At 41.0% G+C, this 19,820-nt stretch overlaps 1 protein-coding gene across 5 annotated transcripts in view; it reads right to left on the bottom strand.

Moving 5' to 3' along the window:
- The window catches only part of LOC124133261 (serine/threonine-protein phosphatase 6 regulatory ankyrin repeat subunit B-like), a 134,545-nt gene that overhangs the window by 46,912 nt on the left and 67,813 nt on the right, over positions 1–19,820 (bottom strand). For all 5 annotated transcript variants that reach the window (XM_046497608.2, XM_046497604.2, XM_046497603.2 and 2 more), the window contains exons 2-3: positions 13,554–13,655; positions 1,069–1,167 (exon numbers count right to left, since the gene is read on the bottom strand). In XM_046497608.2, coding sequence (XP_046353564.1) covers positions 1,069–1,167; positions 13,554–13,655 — 201 coding nt within the window. The remainder of the gene's footprint in view (positions 1–1,068; positions 1,168–13,553; positions 13,656–19,820) is intronic.

Genomic DNA, 19,820 nt, shown 5'->3' with positions numbered 1-19,820 from the left:
TGAAAAAAAGTTGATATGACGTCCGCATCTCCGCGGATTATAATATTTATTTTAAAATGCGTTTTCCTCGATAAGGGTCAGTAGTCACTTTGAACTAAAGATGATGGAGTTGCGGTTCCTTAAATATTCAATATTCTTTCAAATAGATGTTTGCTAGCGATAGCGTGGTGCAACGCACTTTCAATGGTTCTCATACATGCAACGGAAATGTGTTGAAATAAATAAATTGCGAGTGATCCCGTGTCATTTGATTGGCTAATCAATCAACTTTTCTTGCGTCATGTTTCCATAAAACAACTAGGCCACGCCCAATAAGGGAACCTGATTCCTAATAGGCTGATAAAATAATGGGTGGGGCGTGTGTTGCATTATTGCACAGAACGATGTCGCTGATTTCGTATTGTTGTCTTGAGTGCTTTTGATGTCAATGACTAAATAAGCAGTAGGTGAAGTTGTTATTGTTGACGTATTATCAATAAGAATTACACTTTGGGTAAATCCACTGCAAAGTGTTCACACCGTTTATTTAACTTATTTAACTCCTAAAGACTGTTGAAGTCAATTCTTCGGTCAATAACTATTTCAGAATATATGTCGACTATCTGTGTTTCATCAGTGGAATTCGGGAAACCTCTTAAAGCATTTGACTCAACTCATACCATCGCCATCATTATCCTCGTAAGCATAAAATTTGGTGCTATCACTAATTTTGTCTCTTCGGTTTCGCTTCAATCTTCAACTTAACAGAGCCATTTCTATACCTTTACATTCAAAACATAGAGCGTTTATCCCCCAATAATCTATCCTTAATGTCCTTCTATTCTTAAATGTAAGGTTGCAAGTGCCTAGTCACATTCTGGCAAACTGTCAAACCCTGATCGTATACAATACATGACATATATGCAAAGGTATCGGCCTTTGTCATAGTTGGCGCCAGATGCGTCGTGAGACGTCGGCACAACATTAACAGAAGCTTAATGGTTTGGAATAACTGTATCTACACAAACCACATGTGACGTCCACTGTACCTATCTGCTGTACAGCCACCAGTATGGAAGACACACTTACCCCTCCCGGCATGCTTGGGTCGGACTTCCGGTTGAGCAGCAGTTTGATGATGTCGTCCTTGGCGTAAGAGGCAGCGTAGTGAAGCGCCGTGCGACCATCCTGTAGGGACACAAACAGACAACATGTAGTTGGATACAACATCTGATTAATAAACGTCACCATCTGAGAATAATAATATTCGTTTTTCTGCCGAAACACATTCCATAGGGAGTTAAACTTAAAAAAAACCCGACTATGGTAGACATGTGAAAGACACGTGTGACGCATCAGTGGCATACTAATGCTTGATGCAATTTCCTGTTTTGAGTTGTCCCATCTGTTCCCGTGTTTAGTTGGGTGAACAATTGAGTGAGTGAGTGAGTGAGTATGGTTTTACGCCGCTTTTAGCAATATTCCAGCAATATCACGGCGGTGGACACCAGAAATGGGCTTCAGACATTGTACCCATGTTTGGAATCGGCGTAACGAACCACTAACTTAAACCGCCCCGTTGAACAATAGACTTGCTTTAGCATGTGTCTATGACGGGTGTCTCTGGTGGGGCAGGATTTCATATTGATTCATAAACACATGCTTATGATAAAGGCGGAACCGTACAGCGGATTCTTCTTTTAACAGAGATTTCTTGTTAATATGGAAAGGGTTTTGTTGCCTTTTTGTTTTGTCATCTAGGTTTTATACAACTATGGCATATATTTCGCGAAAACCTTGCATCATTACTGTTAGATAGTGATTCATAAACACATGCTTATATTAGAATCGGAATCTACAATTAGCTTTGATTTCTTATGATTATGGAAACGGTCGCTTTTATTATTTAGGAATAGCACATAAATCAGTTATAACCATCATTTTACATAGCAGTGAAAACAGAGTAAACTTTATTTGTTTTTTTATTTAACGCTGCTCTCATGATTATTACAGTATGACGGCGGCCTGCAAATAGTCTGGACCATACAATCCAGTGATTGATAACGTGAGCAATGTTCCACGCCGTCGGGGTACGGTGACACGTCAATCAACCAAGTCACCGAGCTTTACCCCCCTAATTCCATCAACTCACCTCTTACAACCAGCCAATTCTAACCTAGAATCCCCGCGGACTAACACGAGTATATCCGGGCGGTACCGTTGCCAGCAAAACGGTCGTTCTAATACCTAATACCTCTTCAGGTATACATAGACTTTCCTCAAGGTATGGACTTCCGGACTACGGGACATGGGCGACATGCCTTCATACAGTGTGATGGTATGGTAGTCTGGATGGTGCGAAATCGTTCATATTAACAAATGCCAAGTTTAACAAATCATACATCCGTATTTGACTACCTTGATTAAATAGAGGTTCCAAGAGGGAAGTCGTTATCGTGAGGTTTACGGATTAACGGGGTCAACATTTTCTGTGTTTCACGGTATATGCTTTGTGAAGGAACAATATGAATGAAAAGATATCTGAATCTTGATACGAAACTATCCAATTCGACATTATACATTTGTTTGTCTTTAAGAGGAATGACTATATGAAAGGGATACAATGCTGTTGTTTGAAGCATTAATGTACACAAACGAAGCGAAACAAAATTTCAGACACTGTTTCGTTTCGTTTGTTTGTTGTTTTAACGTCGCGCTCAGTTTTCATGATATATGAGGACGGTCTGTAAATAATCGAGTGTGGTCCAGACAATAGAAGGATTGATATTGCACACCGTGATCAAGCCCGACCATCCGATCCATTTGCTGGCTTATGACCAGCATTTTGCTGGGGACCAATTATAACGGGAGAATTAATATTAACAAATCCCAACCACTCAATGTGTAGTCATGAAAGCCGTACCAAATGAACACGAACCATAAACCAAGGTAACGCGATACTCGTGGAACACCAGCGTCAATTTCGGTTTTCGATGTGAATAATGCACCCACATACATGCACACTCGCTGTGCAGATGCACCATCAACAAAAGAAGATGCAGGGAACCTTAAGTACAGGGAAAGGAACACATTTATCAATATTTGTGCACATTATAAATCACTTAAGTCCAAAAAGAACTGTTTTAATGACAATCCGAGGAGTTCGTTCTCTAAAAGTTCAAAACTTTACCAGATACAACATTGCATTGTGTCGTTGCTAGGGACGTTTAGCAAGTGTTATTATCAACATCGTTTCATCAATATCAAATCATATCTTGTCGTGATGTTTCAATAATAATCTATTCTCTCCGAGCATGATCCTCCTAATTGTCCACCACACTGCAAAAACATGTGAGTTAAGTACCGCGAGTAGGCATGAGAGCTAATTGAAAACGCGTGTAGGAGCCAGAAAGTACATCTCACTGAATCCGAGCCGAACCGTCAAGTGCTGCTTTCCACGGAGCACACACACATACTGGACAATCAAAAACACAAATGCGTTCTGCTGAATTTAACCCGCGGCTCTATTTATCCAAAAGTGGTTTGCTTCGTATTTCCGGAATGAAAACTCCGGAAAAAGTGTTACACTTTTGGGATCAGTGGTGATGTATTTGCTTGGAATCTTATCGCCGTGTTCCCATAGCAGTCATCAAACAGTACGATCTCACTGTAAGGAACGCTATGAAAGACGATAGTGCTTGATCAATACACTACCTGCTGATGGCGACTCCCGCCGACTGCCGCACGTGGGGTGTCAGTTTGCACCTAATGTTAACTACGTAATTATCATCGACTGGCGCTTGATTGTCTTCAATAACTTCTGAGTTTATTTTGGTTTTAATGTCACGTAGCTCAGTATACCGTGGAGTTTGATTATTGGTCCACTTCTAAACGTTTATGGCAGAAAACATGTTGTAATTGGCGTCGTTTGCGTAAAAACGTAAAACAAATTTATTTTGGTTTCAATTTCACCCTGCTTACTAACATCCGGAGAGCTTGGCTATTTGGGTTTTTTTCTAACCTTTATAGAAAAATGTAATTGGAGTTGTGTGTAATAAAAAGCAAACTGGGGGGAGTGTAGAAATGTAGAAATTGTTTAAGCGAACGGTACAAATTGACAAGCCCGTACTTTCATGATGTTTGTAAAAGGCGGGACTTAAAGGTGGTTTTAGGAGGCTTGGTTACAAAGAGAAAGGCGAGCTATAGCTTATGACGCTGACTCAGGCCGACACGTTCGGAAATGCATGTGTAAGACATCCAAATATAGACATCCAGACGGGCACAAGTTCCTTCTTGGTCCGATGCTACCGGGACACGACTGGGACTATCCCTTGACATTTAAATTGATCATGACGTTTCTAAATAATAAAAAGCGACTAAACACATTTGTATAGTTATAAGAAATCTCTACTCGAGTCGATTGTTCGATTCCAACTACAGCATGAGTATATGTTTCTGAATCATTATCACATAGTGATAATACCAGGTGTTCACGAAAAGGTAGGCGTATCCTGCCGCACCGATGACACAAACACATGCAAAGACACGTGAAGTAAAATAGTAAATTTTCATCGGACATCATTTTTGTGTCAAGTGCGAAAAAATTAGACATGTTCTCCCCATGCCTACCACAGCAGTCTTCAGGGCTAGTAATTCCCTTAAGTGACACTCCCTGATTAAATGATTCTGGTTTCAACTATGAATCCTATGATCGTGTGTTGGAATCCTTTAATGGCCCTAATTCTCGGTTGTTCAGTTCATGCCCGTAGTTTCATCAAAGTGGTAAACGTAGTGCTGCACTTCAGGCTTTCCTTCCACATTAAATTGACACCCCGTGAAGGAACTGAAATACTTTTTCCAAGCAGCGTTAAACACAAATTACTCACTCACTCTACAAGTGAGTAAAAGTATCAAAAAATAAAAACGTGGTATTAGGTCATTGCTTCGAGATTATGCACGCGTCTCGGGGATTTCTCAAGCTGTAACCCTTCGGAGGCAAGAACCCGAACACGGAACGTGACGCGTGAATGCAGTAACTTCTATGCCACGTGACCATCTGTATGTATTGTCGAGGTACACTTCCGTTGTACTCTCATAATGCAAGTTCAATGTATTCATCTTTTCAAAATGTGTTTTCGCAACAAAATCGTTTTCATGTTATCATTCTTTTTTCCATTAATCTAACTCTCATATTCATAGCGTCACTTTCTCCTTATCATGCATAAATACTTTTCGATCTCCAGGAGGGATTAATAAAACTGCGAGATCGCGAGAATGTCCCTTACTGTAGTCAATAATTAATAGTTCTCAAACAACACAGATCTTGAACTACTATTCACATTCATCTCCTGCATGAATATATTGACTATTGTATCTTGGAAACCCGTAAGAAGACAATGTCAGCTGTTCAAACAAACAAACAAACAAACAAACAAACAAACCCACTGTCATGTGAAAACAATCGAAGACGAATACCACAAGCCCGTTGTCTTAGTCCAATATTAAATTTCTTCGCACCTTGCATGTAAATTACATGAAATTTATTTCGGTCAATGGCGTTCAGATAAATGTTCAAGCACCCCGGTAGAGTGGAGAACAACTAGAAAAGATGTACCCGTCGTCATGGCAACAGACATTTTACCGATCTCTGTAATCTCGGCACTTCAAACTTTTTACAGTGAAACGGCGTCGCTTGAAGTATTTGAAGACAGACTTTAGATGTACGCGATGCACAGAGCCTTAACATAACCAAATTGTCGTCTGGAGGTCACCTGGCAATTAATATGGCGCCAAACAAACGCTTCGCGTCACATTCCGATAAAGAAACTAGCGCGTGATAACAAATCAATTCAGTCGGAGTGTTTCAGTTTGATGTCGCTAACTGTAAATACATTGAAGAATCGTTTGCCTCAAATTCGACTTGATTCCATTTCATTAAGAATATGAACATATTTGGTCCAGTATTTCTAGCAGTATTTGCCGAGCGGGTTTTGTAACTTGTTTGCTGTATCAGGATGTCGTCACTAAATAGCTGCACGTACGGCGAGACATATAAAGCATACGTCAGCCTTATGAAGCACCCATGCCTAGCGTTAAGAAGCACACATGGCTAGCGTTACGAAGCTCACATTGCTAGCGTTATGAAGCACCCATGCCTAGCGTTAAGAAGCACACATGGCTAGCGTTACGAAGCTCACATGGCTAGCGTTATGAAGCACCCATGGCTAGCGTTATGAAGCACACATTGCTAGCGTTATGAAGCACCCATGGCTAGCGTTATGAAGCACTGATTGCTAGCGTTATGAAGCACACATGGCTAGCGTTATGAAGCACCCATGGCTAGCGTTATGAAGCACACATTGCTAGCGTTATGAAGCACACATGCTAGCGTTATGAAGCACACATTGCTAGCGTTATGAAGCACACATGGCTAGGCGTTATGAAGCATACATGGCTAGCGTTATGAAGCACACATGGCTAGGCGTTATGAAGCACACATGGCTAGCGTTATGAAGCACACATGGCTAGGCGTTATGAAGCACACATTGCTAGCGTTATGAAGCACACATGGCTAGCGTTATGAAGCACACATGGCTAGCGTTATGAAGCACACATGGCTAGCGTTATGAAGCACACATGGCTAGGCGTTAAGAAGCACACATGACTAGCATTACGAAGCACACATGGCTAGCGTTACGAAGCACACATGGCTAGCGTTACGAAGCACACATGGCTAGCGTTACGAAGCACACATGGCTAGGCGTTATGAATCACACATGGCTAGCGTTATTAAGCACACATGGCTAGCGTTATGAAGCACCCATGCCTAGCGTTATTAAGCACACATGGCTAGCGTTATGAAGCACCCGTGGCTAGCGCTACGAAGCACACATGGCTAGACTTATGAATCACACATGGCTAGCGTTATGAAGCACACGTGGCTAGCGTTATGAAGCACATATGGCTAGCGTTAAGAATCACACATGGCTAGGCGTTAAGAAGCACACATTGCTAGCGTTACGAAGCACACATGGCTAGCGTTACGAAGCACATGTGGCTCAACGTTATTAAACACACATGACTTGGCGTTATTAAGCACACATGGCTAGCGTTATGATGAACATGGACACGTGAGGACTTGGCAACAACGCACTGTTAGTCCTGTGTTCCCTTGAGCGTCGTCAGACATGCATTCATCTATGAAGCCAGGGCATAAAATGATGTTTCAAACGCGGAGAAAATCGATGCATTTTTTATGTCTTCTCTATAGAGTTCTAAAAATTGCAATAAGAACGTGTGTTCTATTTTGTAACCATGTAATGACAGGACACCTGATGGAACGGAGCTGACAGGACTTCAATTCCAGTGATTGTTCTACATGCAGTAATATCGACTGTTTTTTCTGGGAGACATGCTATCCTGTTTCTTAGGCCCCTGGCACAAACACTTGACCCGTTCTCGATCATATATTTAGATATATTAGGCATAGAAACCATCTTGTCTTCACTTACAACAGTACAAATTAAAGGACTGCGTATATCTGTTGCCAATGCAAACTGTAAACCATGATATGAGCAAATGTATCGAATAAGCTACTGGAAACTCGACATTACGGACCGTCTGTCGCGCTGAATGTCGCCAAGGTTCCGGCTCTGATCGGGTGGGTCGTAAGTCGACGACGTATGAAGCATGTACGTTTTTTATTACACACTGGGAGGAAGTGAAGGGACACACCCTCAATTTCTTAAAAATACAGGACTCATTAATGTTACTTATATTTTAGCGGTTTCATTTTGCACGTGACGGACAATGGACATTTCACGGGTTTACATATACGGGATCGAAGAAACCCATGAAATCCCCGAAATCCATGGTTCCGCTCCATCTCCCTCCTTGATTTACCAATCAAAGTTTCTTTCAAGTGAGTGAGTGAGTGAGTGAGTGAGTGAGTGAGTGAGTGAGTGAGTGAGTGAAAGGGGGGGGGGATACGTTCAGGTCAGATTTACTACTAATCCATCACGGTTGGGATGACGCAACCACACTGTGAGTAACAAGAGAGTTACTCGTACACCTGCTAAAGACACATGTGACGAATGTATCATAACGTGCTCACAAGTTACAGATATTAATGTCCGGAGAGATATGTATATGTGATAGTATCAGATCTAGCGGCCGCCAGGGGGCACGGTATGGTAACTGAAAATGTGAGCTATGTCAATTCTGAGAACGCGTATAGAACCCTTGAAGATCCGGGTTAGAATAGGTCTTTAGCAACCCATGCTTGCCGTAACAGGCAACAACGTCCGTCTAAAGAGGCGACTAACGGGATCGGGTGTCTTGGTTGATGTATGCCATACATCCTAGTTGTGTATATCGATACTCATGATATCAAACACTGGATTGTCTGGTCCAGACTCGATTATTTACAGACCGCCGTCATATGGCTGGAAAACTGGTGAGTGCGGCGTTTAACAGCAAATAAACAAACAAAACAAAGACGCGTATAGAAAGCCGGAAATCAGCTTACATGGTGTTACATGACGTTACATGACGTTATACCAGGAGGGGGCCAGTTTTTAACGTCATGAAGTAAGTACAGGCCAGCCTACTGGCTTGTATTGTTTTTCAGACGGCGAATAGCCAATCAGATAGCTGGATGCTGTATATCTGATATATAATTTATATATCAGAGGTTATTAATTTTAAAAAAGAGAATGAAAGGAAACGCTTCCAGCGTCAATATTTTCTGAATAAATATCGGATTTATTCACAAATATCTAACAAGTAGCTTTTTAAAATAACATTTCTTTTTTTGAAAGTTTCAACGGTTTAAGCTGTAACACTGTTGCCATGGCGAAAGGTAAGATTCCGACAAAGATTTAAGACACCGACCATTTAATATTCCGGGATTATTGACTGAGAAGGATTAGCTTCCAGTCATCGCCTCGGGACGTAGAATTGTATTCTGTGAAAGGTGAAGCCAAATAATGTTTGGACCAGCAACTCATCAGATCATCCAACATGTCAATTGACTTGATTAAACCTGATGACAAATTCTTGTTTACCAGCACTTTCTAGAGCAGCTTATGTTTTGCTAAAAAGACAGAAAACCCATACTCAACTCTTTGATCCGTATGACCTTAGATATTCTTGGAAATGTAAATATTGTGTTTCCTTTCTTTTAAAAGTTATTTCATGCCCTTAAAAAGTAAAACCCATTTTGATGCTAACTCACAAATTCAGCAGCTTATTTTCAAATAACAATAAAAGATGTTGGCTGCCAATCATCATGTGAAGGTCACGCAACTGACTATTATTACAGTCAATTAAAGGTTTAAGCTGTTCTGGATTTTCTGAATGAAAAAAAGAGAAATGAAAATAAATTCACACAATTGTTGACTTCAAGAATGAATGAATGGTGTTCTACGTCATTTCTTGCCATATTACAGCACTATCATCTGCGGGGAACACCAGACCTGGGCTTGCTTCACACATTTTACCCACGTGGGGAAGCGAACCCGGGTCTTCAGCGCGACGATCGACACCGCTTAGACGACTGGGCCCCGACGATACAATGGTTTCATGTATATCAACATGCTTGTATAATGATGCTTATATATGCACATAGGAGGAAGTGCTTTCATAATCTTTTGGCATTGTAATACAGTTTCTCTCGCCATGACGAGTTACGCCACTATCATGATGCATATCAACATCACTCAACACATTGAATGCTTTCATTTTAGACTTCTTTAATGGAGCATAATTGATTTTATTTAAAAAATCGCTCAAATGTGGATAAGGGTAAATTGTGAAAACTGTCTCTGTAAAAACATAAAATCTATATTTGCTTGCACAAATATTAACTTGAGGGAAATATTCTTTGTGAGACGTAAATGTCGACTTATTTAAACAAAATCGTAATTCCAGTAAATTTGTATGTGCTTGATAGCCACTGGGGTGTATTGAACGGGCCTGGGTATCATGAACCTTTCATGCGACACGCTCAGAACTCTCAACAAAGACATTTGTGTATGTGGAGATGGATATTGCACAGAAAATCAGCGCATTGATTGTTGAAGTGCAGGTAACGGAGATGCAGGAAACTCAAACAGAGGCTAATATACGGGCAAACACGGGACAATGAGAAATTAACAGATATGCAAGCCTCAACCGACGCTAGAATGATGTCGGCACGAACGCCGAGCTCAGCGCTATTTCTGCTGCCCAAAGGAGTTTATGTCGCACCAGTTCCACTGTAGTGCGCACAATAATGTACAAATATTTTCAGATAACAAAACTGAATAAAGAATCAATTAGCCACTTTTCCAGGGAAATAAGTTTACATTTCAAGCAGTGTGAACGTAATTACCTTCATTGTAAATTGTTAGATGTATTCGGCGTGATTTAGAAGCTTGATTGGGAATTACTTTCATGCGTTAGATGGTCGACACAAACAGGTATTCGACATGTGTTGGTGTTGTTTTATGTGATCCATTTACATACAATACGTATGTTACCCTGTAGTAAAGGCGGGAGGGTACAATTAGTAGTGCTACACATATTAAAATGTTTGGCCTTATTAAATATTCTTCTGGTTCATACCGTTTTCTTTCTTCTGTGAAATAAACTATTGTCCAAAAGAAACGATACCAACTTATTTTCAAAATTGTTTTTTACTAAGTGAATTGTCTAGTATGAAAAAAAGCCAATTCGTATTGCACATCCCAAACACAGCATAGTCGATAAAAAATACCGGGAACACGTGATCACTTCCGGGAAAAAACGTAAATTTCGTGAAAGTGACATTTCCCTCTCTAGCATGTTCTGCACGTGCATAAAAACTGAATAAAACGGCTGATCAGACACGTTGATATCACAGCAACAAAAAGAACACAAGATATGCCACGTTTGACAGCCATCGAGAGAGAGAGAGCCGTTGGAATGGTCCAACAAGGAGCGTCACACGTCGACGTCGCCAGAAGGTTGGGCTGCGCACGCATCACTATCACCAGGTTGATGCAGCGGTTACGTCAGACAGGTCAGACGTCAGACAGGCCCAGGAGTGGAAGACCACGAGTAACCACGCCCCGTGAAGATCGTTACATCCGGGTATTACACCTGAGGAACCGCACCGTAACAGCGACGTCCACGGCGGCTACAGCACTGGGACACAGGATCAGTCGACAGACCGTCTACAGGAGACTACGGCAGTATGGTATCCGGCCACGTCATCCCTACCGCGGACCGCTCCTGACGCCTCGACACCGGAACAACAGACTGATCTGGGCCAGGCGAGTTCGACGTTGGCAACGGCGGGACTGGGCACGTGTTATGTTCTCTGATGAGAGCAGATTCCTCATCTTCAGAAACGATGGACGGCAGCTTGTATACCGACGATTTGGTGAACGTTTGGCGCCTAACTGTATCCAACAGGTCCGGCCGTTTTGAGGTGGAGGGTTAATGGTTTGGGGTGGCATATGTGGTGACGTCAAAACGATGCTTGTCGTAATTCGTGGAAACCTGAATGCACAGCGTTATCTTGATGACATCCTACGACCTGTTGTGGTGCCCTTTATTCAGCAACAGCCTCGTGGACTCCTTTTCCAACATGACAATGCAAGGCCACACACAGCAAGATTGACACAGAACTTCCTTGCCAACGCCAACGTACAGGTTTTGCCATGGCCCGCATGTTCACCGGACATGAATCCCATCGAGCACTTATGGGACCACCTCGATCGGCAAATCCGACGTCGCCGGTGCCTCCAGTCAACGTCCAGGACTTGGAACGATGTCTCCTCGAGGAATGGCAACGCATCACTCCCAACGTCATCAGACGTTTGACGTCATCAGTCCGTAGGCGTGTTCTGGCATGTATTGATGCTCACGGTGGACATACCCGCTACTGACATGACTTTGAGACGTGTGGTGTGACATTTCCCGTTGTTTCTGTGATCAGTGCTCTAACGAAATGTTCATTTTTCGACCCCACCCATCTTTAAAGGCTTGTCATATTGGTTGTACAGATTTTATTGAAATGAAATTTTTGTACAGATGTCAAAAGCATAACACCAATCCTAAACTTCTGCATTGTTTAGTTTTTCTTTTATGTCGTTGCAAACAGGTGGTATCGTTTCTTTTGGACACTAGTTTACTAATATCTGAGATTATTTCCTGTCACATTATATTTTTTACTCCGTCTTCACTTTTCAATAGGCAGGTACACGCACGAATAAGTGATACTATTATGTTATAAGTTATAGGATAACAATGTCAAATAGTTCGCCAATTTAATTTCGGATTTGATCCAATTAGACTTCTTTGGTCCAGTCTAATTTACATGGACACGTATATACTTTATATATAGAAATTTGTAATTGGTAACGCTACGGAAACAGTACACCCACAATCTCCTCTGGACACATTTATACGCAACTACCATACATGTCTCAACTGATACATCCATACATTCGAAAGACGTCGCATCATTGACTAATTCTTTTGACTTGAGAGAATTCCGGTGAGACAAAAAAAAATAGGTAAAATTATAAACCATCAAATAACTAAAAGCGACAAAAGCCTTTCATAAACAATACAACTTAACAGCCAAAGTATTATCTTCATCTCGAGTTAAAAAATTCAAAGCCGTTTTAAGAGCGAACATCAGCTATATGTTTATTTTCTTTTTAGTTTAAATCAAAGTTCAATTTCTGGTATCCCAAGCCGTGTTATTGCTGGAATATTGATAAATACAGTATAATATCTTACTCACTGAATCAAAATATTATTTTAAATGTCAGCATCTCCTTAACACGTATTTTCACTTTCATCCGTTCACACCTTTATACATCACCTATCAGCCTATTCCACAGCAGCTAAGCAATCACAATACTAAATGAGTAAAATCGATACTAAATTATACCGGAATTGGTTATTCACATCTTTTTGCGGAGGATAACGGTCGATGGTGTCGTTGTGTTGCAACAAACTTCAAATCACACATTGTCGTCGCGAGCTCGTTAGTTTGACCTCCTAATAATGAAATACAAACGTCTAGAGACCGCATACAAACAACTAAATATCGTTTGAAATTGTCGTTTGCAAGCTTGATTTCCAGTAATCATACTCGAGGTTTGGTCGATTATTAATGTTGCATAAGTGAAAATCAATCAGCATTTTTATTGATCGAGCAGCGTCTCTACAAGTAAGTTGCATGTGTCAATAACTCTCCTGGCAGAGTGAGGTCTTTTCCTCAAGTCAATAAAATGAACCCACTCATCCCACGGCTTAGTTAAACACTCAACACCGATATGTAACTCTGGAAAACTGTTTTCAAGGGGTTTACTCCCACATTCTGGAATGCTCAGATGGTTATCTTCACGAAATTAAAATGCTTTTAGTTGCATTGAAGACGTCTTAGCGAGTCAGCTTTGTCATCCAGCCACTATTTAAAAATCAGTCGATCGATGGGCTACATTTTCACAATGATGTGGATTAATTATTCACAAAGCCATTAAAGCTCCGCGTGGTTGTGAATTCATTCTTTGGCGTTACCCTGACAGGAAACTCACCTTGGCCTTAGCGTTGACGTTGACTCCTAGGTCAAGGAGACGTTCAGCAATTACAAGCTTGTTCTCTCGTACAGCAACCATAAGAGGGGTGACACCGGTTTCCTGGAACAGCAGACAGGATCATATAACAACTTAGGTATCACATATACCATACTACTCAATTTTTGATAGGGGTAGCCCTCGTGCAAGGATGGGCCGAACAAATGCATGTTATTTGGATTTTAGTGGTTTCCAGGTCACTGGAAGGTTACAGTATCTCGGTACCGCTGTCAGTTGGCGTGGTATACGTCTTGCATACAAAGCACAAGATGTCATCATATTAAACGATAGAAGGAAAATACATAAAGAAATAGGACATTCTTGAGTTAGAATTGAAGCGTGTCGTGATTGACAATCTTGTTCAATGCAAGATGTGTATTCAATCAATTCTTTTGACATGAAAAGCTACGCTATAATAGTAAGTGGGTAAGTGAGTGAGTAAGTGAATGTGGTTTTACGCCGCTTTTAGCAATATTCCAGCAATATCACGGAGGGTGACACCACAAATGGGCTTCACATATTGTACCCGTTTCGGGAATCGAACCCGGGTCTTGACGAGCGAACGCTTTAACCAAGAGGCTACCCGACCGCCCCACTACAATAGTGTTCAGTATTGGAGACGACAGATGGGATATTGACAACCTACAAAGTCAAAGTATAGCAGCATTTATCTTTGTCGGGGGCGGGTGGCCTTGTGGTTAAAGCGTTCGCTCGCCACGCCGAAGACCCGGGTTCGATTCCCGATATGGTTACAATGTGTGAAGGCCATGTCTGGTGTCCCCCGCCGTGATATTGCTGGAATATTGCTAAAAGCGGCGTGAAACCATACTCACTCACTCACTCACTCAGTGTATGTAATTATTGAATGTACATGTAATTGTTATATCTTTTAGATGAAGTAACAATATTTTGCTGCATGTTAAATACATCGTACACACTTGAAAATATGTAAATTCATTTCTTTCTATGTTTCGTATGCCATTGTCATTCAGAAACTATAATGAATCAATGCTATGTGTTTTTGAACAGTAGACATAATGTATGCCTATGCGGCTGTACCCAAATACAGATGATTTTACATGACAACCTTATAAACCTGTCTCTGCCAGTCTCTTCATACTCCTATCTCGGATTCGATATAAATGTACGGAGGGTGGTGGCGTTGTATGGTGGTAAATGCGCTCACTCCTCGCTTAAAAGACCGGGTTCGATTTTCCATAAGTGTGAAGCCACACTCACTGAAAAACATTTTTATGCCAGTCAATGTTGAAATGATGTATATCACTAGGATTACTGTGAAGTCCCCAGAGCACCGCCATGTGTGAAGGTCTAGATCACGCTCCATCCGATTTTACAGCAGCCATAATTTCGTCTGTCAGTGTCCGTTATAATTCTGTTCACTCAATTGTGATCAGAATTATTGTGTATTTGGTAATCTTGGGCAAAATAATATGAATAGGATTCTACAAGTACGGCGTCCTCATCAGCAACGCTCTTAACGTAGGTATTTGGAGAACGTTTCGTAACAACAACGTTCTGGAGAAAAGACAAAGGGACAGGAAGGGTCCTTGGGGTACACAGACTATAAGAACTCTTTGTACACAAGATGTCCATTACTGGGACAGGAGGCCATGGAATGTCAAGGTTTTCATTAATAAAAGCGTATTTAGTGAGACGGACTGCCAATATGGACCTGTAACCCCACGTATGATGGTCTATACTTTCAGCGCAAACATAAAACTCAAATAATAAATACAATCTATTTTTGCATTCCATAATACGTGGACAAATATATCTACCTGATATATGGTGTTGGTAAATACAACGGAGTGTCAATATTGGTTGTATTGACCGTTAGGTTCATATACACTTACACAACGTCAATACAAGTGGTCAGTGATGTGATACAGTCAAAAACAATGTAGCAATCAATTGTACGATGAAACCGTTCTGTCTCAAAGGTGAGGATGAGGATGCTCCTGTTTGTATTAATTATTATAGTACATGAACAGGAAATCTATATGGATATGCTTGACCGTTTCCTCAGGGATTAACAAAGGCGATTCTTGAATAGCGTTCATATGTCTATACCACCCCTATAGTCGATATTGGAACAAGCTTCCGGCACACAGGGAACAAGTTATCTATTCATGAAGTGACTATTTCTTGTAGATTAATAGGTCTATTAACGATTGATGTTGACAGATCTGACAAAGGTATAGGATGATGGCGAGAAATGTAAGGTCAATGATACAGTTGAATCAAACAAATCAAAATGAATAAGATAATAATATTTAATATCGCACGGGCCGTCGATTTGAAGTTGTTTGAAGTTATTTCAAATAGAGTTCATTAAGAAATCTGTTTACGCAATTGCTAGATTATTTACTTCCACCAGAAAGCACGTGTGTACTGAATTACAGTAAACTACGGTTATAACGAACTCAAAGGGACCACTAATTTTAGTTCGTTATAACCGTAGTTCGTTATAAGCATATATACAGCATACCTACAGCAAATAGTCGGGACTAAAAAGCAAGTTCGTTATATCCGTCAGTTCGTTATAAGCGTGTTCGTTATAACCGTAGTTTACTGTAGTTTGATTCAGTCCCGATTCATTATATACATTTGTTTGTTTTTCATTTCAATGAATCATAGAAGAGATTTAAATTAATAGCGTGTTCATAAGTATGAAAGTAAGAAGGAAAATACAGAAATGGTATTAACTGATGTTATTGAAATTCGATGTAAACTTCATAGAACAAACAATCACCTTATGTCACCGGAGGTCTTTGCAGCGATAAAAAGATCATTAATGTCAATTAACTACCTTCCTTATTTTTTCAAATGCGTTTCTAGTGAACAAATACCTCACGTGATCATGGTTAGCAGGAGCTTAGTCCGTTTAAATTGTAGTCTCTCAGCCTTTATCCAGCAGTAGTACCACATACCGTTCCATGGACTGTTAGGTCGTGGGGAGCCTAAGTTTCACACGTGTTCCATTTTGGTGATGCCACAAGGCAGAGTGTCATCAATTGTCAATTAATGCGTCAATTAGACGGTAATCTTTTGTCAGATTTAACCGCGCTAAATTTAATTCAGAACCGAACATACGAGTTCATATGATTATTTCAAAATAACTTCCGGCAATAATTGAGAGTTAAAAGCCACAGATTCCATTCCGAAATCAGAAGTCCATTGCGCGATTCCATATTATATCATGAGCATGTGCTTATGAATCACTATCAAATAGTGAACTCACGAACACATTGTTACAAATATTAACAAAAACCATAGAGGATTTCAAGTGTCTTTTGATATCATATATATCAACACGATTTGAGGACAATCATGTGTTCATGAATCACTATCAAATAGTGAAGGCGCCGCGATTCGCTGTGCAGAGTTGCGTCCCTTGGGCAAGCCAGAAACCTATGATTGTGGGTTCGAATCCCGGTTCGCCCCGATTTGTCAGGTTTGTCAGCACCATACCCGTGCTCGTGGGTTTCACCGAAGTGGTAAACGTCTGAGACCTGCATCACTTCGGGCTTTCCTCCCACATTAAGCTGACACGCCGTGATATAACTGGAATACTGTTAAAAGCGGCGTTAAACCCAACTCACTCAGTCAATAACGTAGTGAAGCAAGGGTTTGGGATATTTGCCAAAACAGAAAGGAGATACAATGTCTTGAATAGGAGAGACTGGTTCTACTTATGTATTAATTATGTGGCTCATTCAGCATGATGTGCCCGACATTCTACACACAATACACCTATTTTCAGGATTCCCAGGGAAGATATCTTAACAACATCGCCACCGACGCCAGTGTCAACCTACAACAGCATTGTAGGCTCCTGGGATGAACAGCCATTACTCTGACTTCTTTCTCCCTTTGTTCAACTGTTTATGTTATAAATATCTAATAACCCTTCCTAGAAGAAAACAATATTTATGAATGCGTGGATCTCTGTCAGATATGATGACCGACTAGTACCGGAACAATCTGTCTACACACAGGGTTCAGTGTTTCATACATAGAGTGAGTGAGTATGGTTTTACGCCGCTTTTAGCACTATTCCAGCAATAGCAGAGCGGGGGACACCAGAAATGGGCTCCATACGTTGTACCCATGTTGGGATTCGATCCCAGGTCTTCGGCGTGGCGAGCGAACTCTTTTATCACTAGGCTTCCCCTCCGCCCCTCTCGGAAACAAATCAATTACGTTTATGGCCTAAATGAACGCCCTTCCATACATAGAACCCCATCCACATCACTGCGGTATGTACGTATATATGGAACAGGCAGGCCGGTGGTTGATAGCATGAGCACCGCTCCACCCCGATAAGTACCTTTTCAAATGTCGTAAATACATGTATATTCTTCATATATAAGTTCACTCCATATTCTCGGGAATATTTTCCCTTATCTATAGCAGTCACGGTTTCCATACTGGTGGGGTCAGACACGACCCTTCAGAAATGCAGCATCAACATGTACCGATTATCTCTGGTACAATCACTGAATATCGGTTATTGATTGAATTAGTGAAGTTATAGGATATCTAGGTTAAACGACACACAATCAGCAAGGCATTACATCATTACAGATCCCCATTTCATGCAGCTCTGACAACAAACATGGAACTTGGAACTCTGTCCTGGAATCACCATTGGAAACTATTGATTGAACGAAAACTCGGGGATGTCTTTGACATGACAGATTGATGGTTTGTGTGGCCATGTGTCAGTGGGGATGTTCCATGTGACCCAAGACCACTGGCAGAGTAAACGCAGGTATGCTTTGTATCGGTTAAATCGGCTGACTCAATCAGAAGCATGTTATTGTGATTTGATACACGTTGGCCGGCCATCACTATAGGTCATGGCAGAACGGTCGTTTAACGTTGGTATAACACCTCTACGTCATATGGTTATCTTAAAGCCGAGTATGCCAGGCGCGGAGAAGACCTTTACGGCAATATGAAAACATTTGGTTCACTGAATTCAGAATAATAAAGTTTGCTGACGAACTGATAACTAGGTTTCAAAGAGCGTTTGACTGAACTGAACTACAAACGCCGCGATGTCTGCGAGAACTAGGTACGAGTATACGAGGAATTACGGACTGGCCCCAGTGAATTAATTATCAGAGTTCGAGTAGTTTATTAACGTATATATAAATATTCATATCTATACATCTATCTGTCTAGTTCTATTTAAATATCTATGTCTGTCTGTCTTTATTTCATACATATATAATTATGTACACCTAAATTTTCGATAGTATGTCACACATAAGTAAGGATAAGAATTTATGGATGAACAACTTCTTTATTTCAATTAGGTAGGTAGGTGTAGGTTCTAACACAGAGTGTGGTTGGCTAGTATATATACAAGTAGGAGGCAATGATTATACTGTAGAGTAGATATTGTTATACTGGAGTAGATTTCATCCATAAATTCTTATCCTTACTTAGTACTCCAAGTTCTAAATGCCTATCAAAGAGGTGAGGTGAGGTGAAATTGGGTTTAACGTCGCGTCCAAGATTATTGCACTTATATAGCGACGTGCATGCACGTGTGTGTGTGTGTGTGTGTGTGTGTGTGTGTGTGTGTGTGTGTGTGGCTGCTCTACCACTAGACCACGGAGGCGGTCCCTATCAAATACGTCTTGTCACACATGTCAGTGAGAATATATACATGGAAATTAAACAACAAACAACAATAACTGCCGGTGATCATCACAACAGAGCCCTCTGTTCACTATATACACGTGTGTATATGTGAGTGAGTGAGTCAGTTGGGTTTAACGCCGCTTTTAACAGAATTCCAGTTATATCACGGCGTGTCAACTTAATGTGGGAGGAAAGCCCGAAGTGATGCAGGTCTCAGACGTTAACTGCTTCGGTGAAACCCACGAGCACGAGTATGGTGCTGACAAACCTAGAAACAATCGGGGCGAACTGGGATTCGAACCCACAATCATAGGTTTCTGGCGTCGACGGAACTTTGCATAGGAAATCGCGGCGCCTTAGACGACTGGGCCACCCGTGCCCCCTGAAATATTCGAAAAATATTTGTTTCCTTGATCTCAAATGGAGACATTAGCTGTGGTTGAACGTCACATAAAAATATCTGTGACGTCTTGTACGATGGATGCCGTCGTGTTAAAATATTTGCGATAATGCGTTCATATGATGTCACGTTGCTATTGGCCTCTTCGCGAA

Source organism: Haliotis rufescens, unplaced genomic scaffold (assembly GCF_023055435.1).
Source record: "Haliotis rufescens isolate VD_foot unplaced genomic scaffold, xgHalRufe1.0.p SCAF_2, whole genome shotgun sequence".
NCBI classification, from domain to species: Eukaryota; Metazoa; Mollusca; class Gastropoda; order Lepetellida; family Haliotidae; genus Haliotis; species Haliotis rufescens.
Note: the sequence above shows the minus strand (reverse complement) of the source record. Positions and strands in the feature narration are given on the sequence as shown.